Source organism: Pelophylax lessonae (genome assembly GCF_965119305.1).
Source record: "Pelophylax lessonae genome assembly, chromosome: 2".
Taxonomy (NCBI): domain Eukaryota; kingdom Metazoa; phylum Chordata; class Amphibia; order Anura; family Ranidae; genus Pelophylax; species Pelophylax lessonae.
The window spans coordinates 614,186,423-614,202,889 of record NC_138769.1 but is presented as its reverse complement, the minus strand read 5'-3'; the positions used below and the strand labels follow the sequence as shown (position 1 = coordinate 614,202,889).

Sequence of the window (16,467 nt, the reverse complement as noted above, 5' to 3'; positions counted from 1 at the left end):
ACGTGACCAAGTGGAGTTAACTACTGTTTTAAGGAGTTTTGGGACATCTGTGAATATACAGTATATATATATATATATATATATATATATATATATATATATATATATATATACATATATTAATAATATTAAATTAATATTATATATATATATATATATATATATATATATATATATATATATATATATATACATACATATACTGTATATTTATTGCTAACGTGCATATATCAAAAAGGCACCAAAATGAATGTAAAATAAGAAAAAAAGAGCAATATTATAAATGCCTAAAGTAGATCCATTTATGTGAAATTGCTGATCTTGATCTCTTATATATTATATATATATATATTGTATATGCTTTTATATATAGTAAGTAGGCCACTTCGCTGTTATGTTCTACCATACACTGACATACATACAAGATCTAACACTTACAGAAGATGTAATATGACTGCACTGCTTTGGTATGACACACAAACAATATACATATAGCTGTGAATGTAGCATATATCCGATTGTAAAAGGTATTTAACCCAGACGCAGTAACTGCTCCAACAAAGAGAGGTATTTTACTGCTGTTTACTCAGTGAGGAATAACATGCTGCATTCAATCTCGCCCAGGGCCACCTTTCCTAAATTTACCAAATGGTCACCTTGCCTGATCTGTCCAGAGTCTGATTAATACATCCCATTCTTACTGTATGTTCCTGGGCTGTTTTAGCACAGCTCTCTAATTTACAGTCGGCTACACTCCGTTACTCAGCAAAACTGGCTATCAATCAGCCGGGTTCATGGAAACAGCTGTTCACAGTGAGCTGAATAGCGGGGTCAGTAAAGGCAGGAGTTTCTGAATGAACACGGGGGTGACGGTGACATATTCTGTGCTGCAGGCTACAGACCTGCATTTAAAACTGCATTTCTTTTAACACCGACCAGTGCTGCCAGAAGAGACAATAAATAGCTAACAATGCCATACAGGAAGGAAGAATGGGAAACAAAACTAGCGTGATGACCCTATTTCTTTAGTTAGTCAAACGCTACATTCTTTTTAGCAGTACTTTGGGCATGCAGTTGGTATGATTTTACTTGCAACTGATGTTGATGTTTTTTTTAGCCCTAATGACTAACCTGCAGCTTCATTGGTACTTGCTGTATGGCCCTTTGCAAACCTCAGCAGATGGCAGTTGGGGCATTGATAGGTAAAAGAACTGTAATGGCAGACATGTCTAATAGTCTTATGTAATGATTTCCCCAATCTCTGACTGTCTAATACAACATGTCTTCAGTTCAAAACCTTTAACATGTCTGCAGTCTCTGGTCAACTTCTGTAGTATGTTTGCAGCTTTCTATAGCATTACATAAATTGAAAATTATATATGGCCCTTTAGCACAGTCAGGGGCCACAGCTGATGCTCTTCCCAGAATAGTTGAAGCTTTTATAGCTGTAAAGGGTGGGCCAACTCAATATTGAACACTACAGACTAGTGATCGACCGATATAGTTTTTAGTTGCCCATACCGATATTTTGGCCAATGCATATCAGTATCAGCCGATATGGGCTGATATTTTTGTACATTTAAAAACATTTTTTTCTTTTTTTTTTTACTTTACAGGTACTCTTGTGGGTGGATCTGGGGGTCTAAAAGCCCCTCCTCTGCACTTAAAGCGGAGTTCCACCCTAAAATTATACTTACCTCCATCTTCTTGCTCCGGGTCACCTGAAAAACAAATGGATAATCGCAATTTTTTTTTACTTACCTTGTTTCGAAGAAAATATACTTACCTTACTTCCTCTTCCTCCACTCGGCGGCCATGGCGATTCGTCACTTCCTGGCTTGCAATGATTCCTGGGAGCTGAACGTCATCGCTCCCAGGAATCAATGCGCCTGCACCGGCCTCAGTTCCGGTGCAGGCGCCGTCATACCTTGCTAAACAGCTTCTGGGCATGCAGGGATGACGCTGCGGCACCGGAAGTGACGGTGGGGCCGGTGCAGTGCATCGTGGGACCGAAGAAGACGGAAGAGGACACAGAAGAGGATCGCGCTGGCTTCAAGCTGCCCACACCTGAGATGGCAGCGCTGGACAATACTTTTTCAAGGTAAGTATTTCTTCTAAAAGGTAAGTGCGAACCGGGGCAGGTCAGAGGCTAGCCATTGTGGAATGCACTAGCCCTGACTGTCCCGGGGGTATTTTTATTACAAAAAAAAAACTTTCCCAGGGTGGAACCCCGCTTTAAAAGCATTCAAAACGCAAAGTTTGGCTGTTTTGAATGCTGTAATTTTTTTGAATCTGGCGCCAGACAGGAGATTTCTGGGTTTTCAAAGGCATCTGGTGCACACAAAATGGATTTAAATATATTTGTAAGTATTAAGCAATATATTTACATAAAGTTGTGTTCAGCTTTAAAGCCACTGAGACAATTATGATGCTGTAATAGGCTTTCTTTGGATTTCGCTCCATTGTTCCATATTTATGTCAGGTCTCTCACATTTTGCTGCCACATTTTTTAAAGCAGAAATATTTCAAGGATCTCAGTGTCAGAGCAAGCAGTAGAAGGAATGCTATTATTTAAAAAGCAAACTGAAGAGAAAAGGATGATGTTAGCCACTGTCAGTCTCTGCATGGAACTTACTGAAGGTTTATAAAATAAAAAGGTGTGCATTGTAGCAGGGTAATGTGCTTTATACAGTATAGCTGAAATGCCCCTGTAGCTGTGATTTGCCTTAGTAAACCTCTATACCTATTTCTCCCATCTTTCCATTTGTTTACTGGCATGTACTTACCTCAATTCTTCGCTGTCCATCAGTTTCTTGTAGGCTGTAATTTCTACATCTAATCCCATCTTCACTGCCAGGAGATCCTGATATTCTTGGCCATAGTGGGCAATTTGCTATCAGGAAATAAGAGAAATAAATAAGAATAAACTGGGACTGCTGTGTACAGTAGCTTATTTTCCCTTCTTTGCTGTACATGGCATGTTGGGGAGGTTTTCCCTCACTCTCTGTTCTGTAGACACAACAAAAAAATGGAGGAATTCTCCACAAAGGGGAATCTCCATATAAGACAGCTGTCACCAGAACTGGTGTTCTCATAAGAAGATCCCCCTTCTATTCCAGTTCTGATAACGGCTGAACGTTTTGGATGTTTTATCACTTTCTATCCCAATGACGGTGGTCACCAGAACAAATGAAAAAGGTAAGTCTTTCCAGTGGAGACACATACAGCAATATAGACTTGATAATGATTCTAACCCTTTACAATCTCTTTCAAATAAAAAATACAAGTGTTGGCTATAGATACAATTTAATAATACAAAAAAGTTTAGCATTTCTCTGCAGCTAATTATACATTATGATTCATGGACATTGGTAGAGGGCTAGTTTAATATTTAAAGTATTACTAAACCCAGGACCCTGCATTCACTATATCTGGTCTTCAACAGTACACAGACTATGGAAATACAATCATTTTAGTAAATATAAACTGCTGAATACCGTTACTCATCAGCAGTATATAGCAGTCTTGTGATTTCTATCAGTGTCTGATACAAGCTTGTAGGAGGAGTTTTCATACTGCACTGGCTGCCCTATCAGGATGCAGGACCCCTGACCCTCTGTCTGGACAGTGCTGATTGGCCCTGTGCTAATAAAATGAACTCTACCAAGAAAACAAAAAAAGTCTCTCTAGCAATTCACACCAAACTAAGCATGTGCAGCCTGACTTCAGAAACTCTATCTTATCTGGACATGTAATGGGGACAATTCAAGAGGAGGAGGAGGATCTGTGCAGACAGGATCAAAAATAATTTTTACACCCCTTAGGTTCCAGAGTGAGTATCAAGCATGATTTACTGCACATACAGACTGATTTTACTGTTGTGGGTTTAGTAACACTTTACCATGCTTAATTTTTGCTTATATTGCATATGGTTAAATGGCTAGAGATGAGTGGTTTTATTAACCCCCCGTCCACATATGTCACTGATCAAGTACAAACAGAAATTTCTTGTTCTCATATTGCCTATATAATGATTATATCTCTGAAATACGTGAACAGTGAAGTTGAAAGATCGGATAAGAATGGAATCTGTGTCAGTGTTCTTTACCTTTCTAATGTCATCTAGCTGAGCCTTGAGGGCTGAAACCTGCTCTTGGTATGTGTCAGTCTCACCGCTGGTGCTGGTCTCTGCCTCAGAAATCTGAGTCTCCAGCTGAATGTTCTGTAAAAAAGAAAAGAAGCTTTTATAAAGCCCCCTCTGCCATCCTGTTACTAGGAAAAAACATGCTGGACTGGATTATGACAAAGTGGCAACTTTTATGATTTTATTTCTTTTCACATTCAAAAACATAAGAAATAAAAAGTAAAGTCACTGTAACTGCCCCACATAAAGAAACTGCAAGAAGTGAATGTAAAACATCTCTACATCTCTACATATTGTGGGTATGCAGAAAAGCTGTATAGGTCTGTAAAATACATAGGTTATAAAATGTTATTTTGTTTTTCATTTGTCACATAAATGAATACTTACCACGCTCTTAATCCTTTCTATTTCACGTTGAACTGCGTCAACCTGCAGCTTCAACGTCCTGTACTCCTCCTTGAATGATGTCAGGGCTTGTACAGATGGTTGTGTGGAGCCAGAAGCAAGATAGATCTGTGCCAATGACAAAAAAAGGTTAGAAATTAAGGATTCTGCCTAATATGGTGATACAACCGGACGGAAAACACTACACACAGTGCCTATAAAGCCAACAAAAAAAAAATGTTTAAGGAGAGAGAAAGTGTTAAAGCCTCTGTCAGGTTTTTATTAAGGTTTGTGCCCCGCTGGGAAGAATCACCTGCTCTTTTTATCCTGGTGACCATTGTCTCCAACACATAAAGAGAAGGCAAACCCAAAATATAAATATTTCAATGAGGACACCTTTTCCTGTGACAATTGACTAAGAGGGGATTTTCCATCTCTTTGGAGAGATATTCTCCCACTTTTATCCTGGTGGTGACCATTGTCTCCAACACATAAAGAGAAGGCAAATCCAAACTATAAATCTTTCAATGAGAACACCTATTCCTGTGACAATTGAATAAGAGGCGATTTCCCATCGCTTTGGAGAGATATTCTCCCACTTCCTGGTGGTGACCATTGTCTCCAACACATAAAGAGAAGGCAAATCCAAACTATAAATCTTTCAATGAGAACACCTATTCCTGTGACAATTGAATAAGAGGCGATTTCCCATCGCTTTGGAGAGATATTCTCCCACTTCCTGGTGGTGACCATTGTCTCCAACACATAAAGAGAAGGCAAATCCAAACTATAAATCTTTCAATGAGGACACCTTTTCCTGTGACAATTGAATAAGAGGCGATTTCCCATCGCTTTGGAGAGATATTCTCCCACTTTTATCCTGATGGTGACCATTGTCTCCAACACATAAAGAGAAGGCAAATCCAAACTATAAATCTTTCAATGAGGACACCTATTCCTGTGACAATTGAGTAAGAGGCGATTTCCCATCGCTTTGGAGAGATATTCTCCCACTTCCTGGTTGTGTCTCTATGACAGGGAAAGAAAATATTCCCAATAGGACATACTGTACAATGCAAAAATAAACCTGACAAGTGATCTTTTAATTTCCAGATGTATAAAAAAATATAAGTATTTGGCTTTTAATACACTAGATGCTCCATTTACACCACTACACTGCAGTAACGCACTACCATGCATCGCAGTACGCTGCGCTAGAGAAAATGCTATAAGAGCAATTTTTGGTCTGTTCTGGTGCATTAGGCATTAATAAGCTGTCTTAACACAATGTTAACATTTACATGCATGCGTTAAATGCACCCCAGTTGGTGTTAATGGGTCGTTAAAGTGGTTGTAAATCTCAGACATGATATATGAACAAAGCATATTCCTTTATAGTGTGTACTTGGCTCACTCAAGAGAACTAAGTGTTCCTCTGCTATCTGCACGATTCACTTCTGACAAGAAAGGTGACAGGGGAGGGAGCTCCAGCTGACTGACAGCCTCAGCTCTGTTCCTGTGTGCTGTGTGGAGGTGGGTGTGTCTCTTCTCTCCAATCAGCTGTCAGAGCTCTCCTCACTGAGCTCTGTAGAGAGTTATTTCAGCTATCCACCCCCTGTTTTTGGAACTCTCAGACAAGATTTTAAATTCAACACTTTGAACAGATGTATAGAAGAGAAGACTGCAGATAGACAACTATAAATTATGTTGGAGGAATCGCTGTGTAACATCTGAGGCCAGTCACTTTACTGGGAATATGTAACGGTTTGCATCCACTTTCAGATTGAGCAGAATAGATAAAGAAGGTCTCCTAAGCAGCCAAAATGTTATGTATCAATAAGATTTGACTACACTCACCTACAGAAATCAAGCAAGTATCATCTTTTAACTCTGGTTTCTGTGGGTAAGTGCTTCAGGTTTTTGGCCCCGTGTTGATAAACAGTTCATTAAAAAGCAGATGAAAAAGCTGTTGATCAAGAGGTGTGTACTACTAATACAATCAGATTAGAACTAGAAATTGACAACAGTTGTTAAGATTATTTTACAGGTATCCGCTAAGGTCACCTTGTTCTCAGCTGCTGCAAATGCCTCTTGTTTGGTCTTCTGGACGAGTCCTTCATACTGTAATTTCATTTCTGAGATGGCTGTTGTCAGGTCCACAGCTTGAGCATAGTTGTCGAATGAAATGGAAATGGCTGCTTTGCTGCCACTTGTAATGATTGTCTGAACTTCTCTTACTTTCTGTGTGCAGAAGAACAAGGTATTTCATTCAACTCATGTTGCAATCCTCTAAAGCCAAAGAAATAAGGTCAAATACTGGCAATTATGACAAGTTAGTAATCACCTTACTAAATATGGGACAGAAGAAAGTAGAACTAAGAGGGTTATATACATTCCATTTTGTGCTATAGATGCTACTGATTTAAGCATGGCTCTCAATGATCGTACAACAGCTGGGGTTCCCTAGAGGGTGATAATCAACACTTCTAAAGGTATTTTCATCACACATACAGGTGGACATGTGCTAATTCTTATTATAAAATAATAGGAAATTAAGATTTTAAAATGGAACCTAAGTCTTCTAAGTATTTTTCATTCAATTATAATTTGGATACCTATATTTAACCTCTTTCTTTTGGAAATGAAGGTTTTGTTCTGCGTGGCAGTTCTGTGGTTAGGTCCCTGTTAGATGTGCATGGGCCACACAGCCCAGTGAAATGCTGCACTGAAGAGTTCTGAGTGTCGAGGTAACAAAGTCACTTTTCCGGCATTCAGATACAATCTCTAAAGATCTGACCCTGCATATTGCAGATAATTATTAAAGAAGACTCCATGACCAATGACTTTGGTTTTACATTGTGGTAGAAATCCAGGCACTGGCTTATTTTATCTACCAATCCCATTAATTCTTTGTCTGGGGATCAGTTTAATTTTCTCTTTCCTATTGTGTTGGATGGCGTGTACTTACAGCATCATAGACTTGTTTGGAAAGAGTAATTTGGTCCTCTACTCCAGTGAGTTTGGTCTGAAGGTCAAAGATGGTCAGGTACAGGTGATCAATATCCTGAAAGAAGGAATTGGAAAAGTTATTAACATTATGCTGACAAATAATGTAATTGCTGCAAATGTTAAAAAGCCCCCTGGTCAATTCTTGTAGAAAATGATGTATGACTACAAATGTACAGGAATACAAATAATGGAACTTCTGTATGCATGTATACATTATATGCTCCTTAGTAAATACCGGTGAAATACACACTCTACAGAAGCTGCAAAGATATGATGGGTTTAAAGGCATAAATAATATTTTTTCATATACATAAAATAGATCTGTTTTTTTACTATATGTAAATTCTTTGTTTTACAAACAATCAATACATGACAAAGGAACCCAGAAAAGTACAGGTTAGCTAAAAAGACAGCACAAAGTAGCAGTTTGCTTAGAGGTTCCATCTGTCCCATATAAACCTAGGACCAAGCCCTATGACAATGAATGAGTCAGTGCATTGATGGCTAAAGCCCTGTACACATGGTAAGAAAATCGTAGGAAAAATACTGATCGTACAAAAATCTGATCGTTTCGAGAGCCGATCAGAACAGTTCATCTGAAATTATCCGATGGGACAAACATGAAATTTTCCTTGTACGATACCAGATCGGGCGATTTTCATTTAATCAGTACAGTTTTTCTTTGAAAATACAATGCAAATACAATACAATCGTTTCGGAATTTCTATTCTGTCATACAAGAACTTTCGCAGCTTAGTAAACTTTTTATTTTTAATATGGAGACTAGCATGCAAAAAACAAAAAAAAAACGGACGATCATTCATCTGATAATCTTATTGGGTATATCAAGCTTGAGTAAGGTTATTTATTAACGCAGGAAAGGCATTGTTCACCAAAGTGAATTATGTAACAGCGGAGTTCAATTTGAATACCTAATCATCTGTAAGAAAATTAAAAAAAAAATAGATTTTATCCTGCATGTATCAATAAATAAAGTGCTGCATTAAACTCTGGAATAAAAACATATACCCTCCCCCCACATCAAGGGTTAAATGCTCATTGTGTCCAGGGGTAGAGGAATAAGCTATAACACTTGTTGCTCGTTCTGGCAGAGCTCTCTTCTTTTCTTCACCACTCCGGGTTGTGGACAGAAATCTCTATCCTCACATACAATGCAGGACTGCTAGTCCTGCATTGTACGTGATGAAGTTGGAGCGCCACCACTTGACAGAGCACTGAAGCAGCTTCAGAGGACAGTTTGGTTGAAGCATGCTACAGAGAATTAAGGTAAGTATTACTGATTATTTCTCTAATAGGAGACATAATACAAGCATTTAACCCTTGCAGTGCGAGGAAGGCTCTACTACAAGGGTAATTTTTTTTCTACTGCCCTGAGTGGGGCTTTAAATTGTGTCCTTTATATCTACTTGGAGTTCAGCTTTAAATATCAATACAGGTGCAGACTTTACTGGTGGGGTGGAAGTTGCTGGAATGCATCCTGTACGTCAGTGGTCCTCAACCCTGGCCTACAGGGCCCACTAACAGGCCAGGTTTGCAAGATAACTGAAATACATCCCAGGTGATTTCATTTGCTGCTCAGTGATTGACTCTAGTCTGCATCTCCCGAAGGTAATACTTAAAATCTGGCCTGTTAGTGGGCCCTGAGGACCGGAGTTGAGGACCACTGCTGTACATGACGTGGCTACGTGCCCACATTCTGCTGACTACAGCATGAACATCTTGAAGATTTCCCATAACTTTCTGCAAGACTGATATCTTGTTCCTTTAACACTGACACTGACCTCTTTGAGTGTGGTCCATTCTGATTCCAAGGACTTTGTGACCGAACTGTCCTCATCGTACCTAAAAGCAAACATGGTAGATCACATTAGTGTTTACTGATGAGTAAGAAGCCATGGTTATTACAAAATAAGCCTTTTTATCAACACGTTGACTGGTTTCACAACTACTCGCAACACTTCCTTAGATTCTAAATAGAGCACAGTTGTCTTAAATTAACTGCAGCAATGTAACACACTGCACTAAAATGTCAAGGCAACAATGTAAACTGGCAGAACATTAAGCTGGCTACATAAAATACAATTTTTAAAAAATTTTCTAGTACAACTTTCCTTTAGATTTACAAAAACCATATAACATGAGGTCACACCTAAACACTTTCAATTTTGTATGCAATCAGGCAGGCCCTTGCATTACATAGTTGAAGGTAAATCTAAAGGAAATTAACCAACAAACTTGTATAATGTGTATCCAGATTTAAACAATCAAAAAGATAGAACTGAAATATTAATATATATTAATATATATTAAAATGTCTTTCTAACAAAAAAAACATATAGATGTTACTACCAACTGTAAAATATTGTTGGAAATGGAATCATATCTTCCTCCTTGGTATATGGATCTTTTTTTTTTTTTAACCAAACTTTTTTTTATTGAAGTAAAGTAGACATGTACAAATAAAAAATTTCAACTTTTCCGTACATCAAGCATAACAGGTTGCATAATCAAAGGTATCCAAATACAGTCTAGTAAGTGGTTTGAAAGCAACAAGACAGTAGTAAACCCCCCAATGGCTTATATAGCTACCATAAAGGCAGTTGTCTCGCCACCTACTGATAACATCCACGTATCATAATAACTCATACACTTCAGAAAAAACCTGCTAGGAGAGGAATGGTCCTCAAAGAGATATCCATCACCCCCAAAGGGGAACACACTGTGATTGAGTACCCCTTAAAACTGCTGTAGGAGGAAGCAGGTGCGCCACTACCTGCCTCCATGTCCCAGCTAGGTTAGTCTGTGATTATCAATACTCTAGCATAGAGAGTAACCGCCTCCCATAGGCTGACCTACAATTGGGGTTCCCCAGTAGCCCATCGTGAACCAAGTACTAACGTAGGCTAAACCATGGTAGAGAATATATGGATCTTAATCAGGATGTATGTCTGCCTTTAGACCATTTGTTGCTTTTGAACGCCCCTCTATCCAATAGAGAGAGATTATAAGAAGGCCTAATACTCAGATCTCCTAAAAGGTACAACATACGTTCCTCCTTTTGAAGCAATGTACTTATTGATATGTAACTCATGAAGCGACAGTTTGTCAATCGTAACTGTACTGTTGTGTTATATTTTGTTGTTTTCTTTGTAAAACTCAATAAAAACCATTAAAAAGAAAAACAAAATATGCTACCTCTTACTCTTTTTTGTATATATGGTAGTAAGGTGGGATAAGCTTCACAATAAAGCCCAGGAATCCTATTTGACATTTAACAGTGAACCAGCTATCTGTATTTACAGTCAGTTCATCCCCGGATAACAAAAAAGTTAATTTGGCAACTGACAAAATTAAAGTAGAAATGGTCTCCTGTTAAAAAAAAAATATGTGCTGCAGCAGATATTTGAAGATACATCTGCAATACAGTTTTTCTCTTAGTTCCGTGAAGGGATAACAATGCTACTGCACTGCTTCTGAATTCAGAGCAGAGTTGTCACCCTCATGTTGACTCCTCCTGCTTGTACTGCAATTGGATGAGAAGATGTGGCAAGAGGTGTGGCTACTAGGATTGTCACTGCTGATTCAAAAACCTGTAGCTTGTCAATCATCAATTGGCCACACCTAGTCCTGCCACTGCTTTCTGGGGTGGCAGTGGGAGTGCATGTGAGACACAAATGAAGGAAGATTTGGCTCACTTAGGAGGTAAAGGGAGTTTTTATTTACATGTAATACATGGTAATTCTATATGGGACTCATTTCAAGTGTCCTACAGAAGTATCTAAATGTACTAAGTGATGTTTAGGGAGAAATAGTTTCTGTGGATGTCATAGTATCACTATGTGACGAGTTTAAAAAACAATTAAAGTCAATACATGTGAGTTTATCATGAAATGTACTGAAGTTTTAGATTATATGAACACTTCAGTGACAAAAACAAGTGCTCACATAATTTATATTTGTGATTATATGTGATACAACAGACCCACAAGGAACTCACTTGGCTTGGATGTCGCCAATCACTTGCTTGTAGTGATCGATTTCTGCCACAAGTGCTGCTTTGGTTTGAGATAGGGTTTCAATCTGGGCTTTGTAGCCAGCTACAGCAGTGGTGGTCACCACAGAGGCATTGGCTGGTGCACTTGGGTCACTTCGGTTGTAGAGGTTGATCTGAGCTTTGAGTATGGTGTTCTGATGTTCCAAACTGCGGACCTGAAAAGAACAAGGATGAAGACTTACATTATTCTTGTACAAAAGTTTTTTTTCTTGTACAAAAGGCAGACTCATAATGTTCTAATGGACAACACACTGATCGCTAGTAAACTGTGCTATATCTATAATCATTCTAGTACCCAGGATTGATCTGGAAATAATGGCAAGTTTGCATGATAGAAGATGATACACATGTTATGGTAAGAGGAGGACATGTATTCCAATGCTCCAAAGACATTATAATCTGCTGAATTAGGTCTACTTCACTGGACATATGAATTAAAAGCTTTTTTTTTTTCTAGTAGTATAATGTGCACCCTCAGAGACATCTAACAGGTGCTGCTAATGTAGTTTTTGGATTATATTAAAATTATATTAAAGGTTTTTTTTTTAATTATAAAAATAACAAACATGTTAAACTTATCTGTTCCATGCAGCAGTTTTGCACAGAACAACCCCAACCCTCCTCTTCTCGGATCCCTCACCGGCGCTCCTGGCCCCTCCCTCCTGCCTAATGACCCCAGAGCTAGCAGCTTACAATGGGGGCACTCAAGCAGGCTCGCTCCTGAGCCACAGCTCTGCATGTCCATTCACACACAAAGCCGTGGCTCAGCACCACCCTTGCCTCTCCTCATTGGCTCACTGGCTGTAATTGACAGCAGTGGTTGCCAATGACTCCGGCTGCTGTCTCAGCCAATGAGGAAGGAGAGTCCCTTCAGAGCTGGGGCTCTCCGGCACATTTCTGGATCGAGATGGGACTCAGATAGGTATTAGGGGGGACTGGGGGGGGGGGGCTGCTGCACAGAGAAGGTTTTTAATCTTCATACATAGAATGCATGAAGGTAAAAAACATTGAGACTTTAGAACCACTTTAATATGTCCAACAACAGAAATTGTTTTTTGCAGATAACAGTCTCCCTCTCTCTATGTCTTCTCTGGTTTTCACTATTGCAAATGGTGTTTTACTATTACAAACGCCTATAAACGAAAACGCCTATAAACGTTTTTACAGCATTTGGCGTTTCAAATGCCTTTAAACTTCCATCCTAAACGCATTTTTTTGCTTTCAAGAAAAGGGCTCTAAACACAACTGCCTCTAAATGACTATAAACTTCTCAGTGTACATGGACAGATAAGATAACACAGAGGAGAGTTCAGGGGCTTCTGAAAAAAAAACGCCCAACTGCTCCTAAACGTCTGCTTATCAGCAACAGTGTACATGAGGCCTTAGAGGCTACAGACATCTTTCTATCATTCCATTAATTGGCATAATAAATATTTAGAAGTTGGTTTGATATTGGCTACAGCATTCTGTGTTCCATAGTCATACTGTATGTAGGAATGTAATTACATGTCTCTGTAACATCTCTTTTGGAATACCAATTGACCTTTCTTACAAAGAAATCAAATAAACTATGTGCACTATACAAAATGACAAGCAGACGACACAACATAAAATATTACAGAACGTGTAAAATAAGATAGGAAAATGTAGCAACTATGACATTACTTGCTGCATGTGATGAAACCTGATTGATTGATATAGATACAAACTCTGCTACAACTACTCTACTAACACACTTTTGTTCTTGTGTTTTTGCTCCACTTTTAGTAAATCAGCCCCTCTTCTTTGTGTATCTTTTCGTATATAGTAGAATGTAGTATATCTGTATTTGTAAAATAATTATTTATTTAAGATAAAAAAACAAAACAAAACAACAATAAATATATATATACAAAACAATATTTAATATTTAAGAAATGGGGGGGGGGGGGGGCAATTCTTTACAACTTGTCAGCAGTGATTTAGGTAGGTCTTGTGGGATACCCTGAGACAAATCTTTCATACACAGTACTTGCGATCAGTAGGCATGAATTTGGTTTCAGCCATTGTGTGACCCCCACTATTGTGAGTGCATTTTTTAATTCTTAATGCTTCAATAAGAACAATACTGTTGACTTGTCCTCTTCTATCTTTGATCCTGGTCACAAAGTTTGATTTTGCTTCATATCTAGACTGTCAAATCAGTGATCCCAAATTGGAGAAGGTTTTGTTCTATTATGCTGAACTGGAAAAATTAGTTTACTAGAAAAATGTATTTGAAGCATAGTATTCTTCACTACTGTATAGACTTGGCTTTCTCAACCTTTTTACCCCAGGGGGACGCTAGAAATGATATTTAGTTCACAGAAGCTCTTACTAAAACCAGTTCTTTGGGGGGTCAATGGGAAAATTGCTTTCCTCACAGTGGAGGTTAGAAAGCCACCCCTACAGACATCTAAAAAGAGCATTTGTGTCCTGCAACTGGTTCTGCCAAGTGGTGATGGCCTTGTAACCTTTTATTGTAAGCTCCTTGATGGCAGGGAGTGATGTGAATATATAATAAATATGTAAAGCACTGCGTAAATTGACTGCACTATATACAGTAAGTACCTGCAATAAATAAAATTAATAAACTATGCAGACACCATCAAATGGAAGATCACTCAGCCACAGCTAAAGGAACCCATAGAAACCCTTGGAGAAACCTTAGAGTTCTATTAAACCTTGGAGAATGGCTGGTATAAACTGAAAAGCTATAATAAAGATGTAAATTTTCACCAGCTCAGCCAATCTGTGGTCATTTCGTACACCCAGTCTTACTATGAGCAAATTGAGACTTTTTCCATCTCTATCTTGGTGTTAATATATAGAAAACAAAAGTTTACTGGACTGCTGCAAAATACATCGATTTAGATATGACTTGACGGGTCAATATTTCCTCCGTTCATTTATTTCCTTTTCAAGATCATGCCATGGAGTATCACTACTTTATATAAAAAAGCTTATAAATAAAAGCCTTCCTTTATATTATGTTCATGAGATATTTATAGGTCCATTTTCTATAAGTATCTCATAAAATATGTCCCATATAAAATAGTTATGTGAAACATGCAATTATAACCCTATCAGTGTATAGACTTTTACATGGACAAGCAGCACTGAAATTAATTACATAAGAACCCCTTACAACAATAGGTAAATGGCAATGGTTCAAAGAGCAATAATTCGCTGTATGCTTTAACATGAATTTACAGGTCAGATCTATCAATTTAATACATTAAGACTTTTGATAGCTAATCATTAAGGAATTAACACATAGACCTATTGAACATGGTTCAAAGTACCCCTGTAAATAGTAAACCATTACAACCAATCAGACAACGGTTTAGTGTTGTCAGGCTGATCTGTAAGTGCTTGCTATAAATCATTGCACTCTTTGGGGGAGATTTACCAAACCTGGAACAATCAGAATTTGGTGCAGCTCTGCATGGTAGTCAATCAGCTTCTAACTTCAGCTTGTTCAATTAAAAGCTTTGACAATAAAACCAGGAAGCTGATTGGTTCCTATGCAAAGCTGTGCACTCCACAGTTTTAGTAAATCACCCCCTATGATACACCAAATTAAATAGAGCTTATTAAATATGTAGTCACACCTCAATCAAACATAGATGAGTGTTTTTTTTAACCCAGCATTAATAGTCAGATCCAAGTCAATAGCATTAATAGTGAGATCAAATTACCTTGTCAATGAATGTGGCAAACTTGTTGTTCAGGCCCTGGAGTTCTTCCTTCTCCCTTTGGCGGGTGACTTGGACAGTGTCCACAGAGGGCAGAGATGGGTCAATAGATGGCAAGTCAGAACCACCTGGGACAGGTCCTAGACCCCCAAATCCCCCGAGACCCCCAATTCCCCCAGGACCTCCAAATCCTGGTCTTCCAGCACCAAGCAGGAATGCAGGGCTGCTGCCATAGCTACCAATCTTGAACCCTCTCCCGCCTATGCGGCTCCTGAGCAACCCAGCAGCTCCTCCAAACCTTCCTCCTGCCCCACCAACTCCTCCTCCGGCGCCTGCCCCATAGCCAGCTGCACTTGCAAAGTTTGCCCCACCTCCAAAACCTGATCTCAGACCTCCAGCATAACTTGCCCTGATCCCACCACCTATAGCTCCAAGACCGAACCCAGCTGCCCTGGAGATGCCAATGCCACCTCCAAATCCACCTCCAAAGCCACCTCCATAGCCACCTCCATAACCACCTCCATAGCCACCTCCATAGCCACCTCCAAAGCCACCTCCACCACCTCCAGACCTAAAGCTCCTGCCTGCGCTGAAGACTCGGTTGCCACCATAGGAAGCCCCATAGCGCACAGCTGAGCTGCTGATTTTCACTTGTTTTTCCACCGTCATCCTGAGAGCTTGATGAATCCGAGATTGACACCGTCCAGAGCAAAGTCTCAGCAGAGGCTCCCATCATTTATATATGTCAATGGGGTGTCCGGGGGAGACGCACAAACTCCGCTTCCCATTGGCCGACACCGAAGTTTAACACGAATCATCAAAATTCCCGGAGCTGGAATCAAACTCTGCAATCAGCGAGTAGAGCCGCCCGGGGCAGGAGCGATCAAGCGCAAGACAAGGGCTAGCAAGCCGCAGAAAGAATTAAGAAAATGTCAATGTCTAAATTTAAGCTCTTTGCCAAGGGCTAGCGTTGCCTTCCACCTGCTCCAGGCTGGAGATGGCTGTTAGAACTTGTAGCTCTCATCATATAGTTAGAGGATCATCATTCTTAGAGGGACATTCAGCCATGTAAGTTGGATATACATCTATCCACTGGAAATGCTGCCACGTCAGTAAGATTTGCAAAGTTATGGCTAAAC

General features: G+C 39.2%; 1 protein-coding gene across 1 annotated transcript in view; it reads right to left on the bottom strand.

The window, feature by feature from the left end:
* Positions 1-15,997, bottom strand: part of LOC309548214 (thread biopolymer filament subunit alpha-like) — a gene marked incomplete at both ends in the record, with an annotated part of 29,615 nt that extends 13,618 nt beyond the window's left edge. The window contains 8 exons of the mRNA XM_082248168.1: positions 2,787-2,893; positions 4,109-4,222; positions 4,532-4,657; positions 6,593-6,769; positions 7,497-7,592; positions 9,340-9,400; positions 11,556-11,767; positions 15,332-15,997. Of these exons, the coding sequence (XP_082104294.1) occupies positions 2,787-2,893; positions 4,109-4,222; positions 4,532-4,657; positions 6,593-6,769; positions 7,497-7,592; positions 9,340-9,400; positions 11,556-11,767; positions 15,332-15,997 (1,559 nt within the window). The remainder of the gene's footprint in view (positions 1-2,786; positions 2,894-4,108; positions 4,223-4,531; positions 4,658-6,592; positions 6,770-7,496; positions 7,593-9,339; positions 9,401-11,555; positions 11,768-15,331) is intronic.
* Positions 15,998-16,467: the final 470 nt, after the last annotated feature.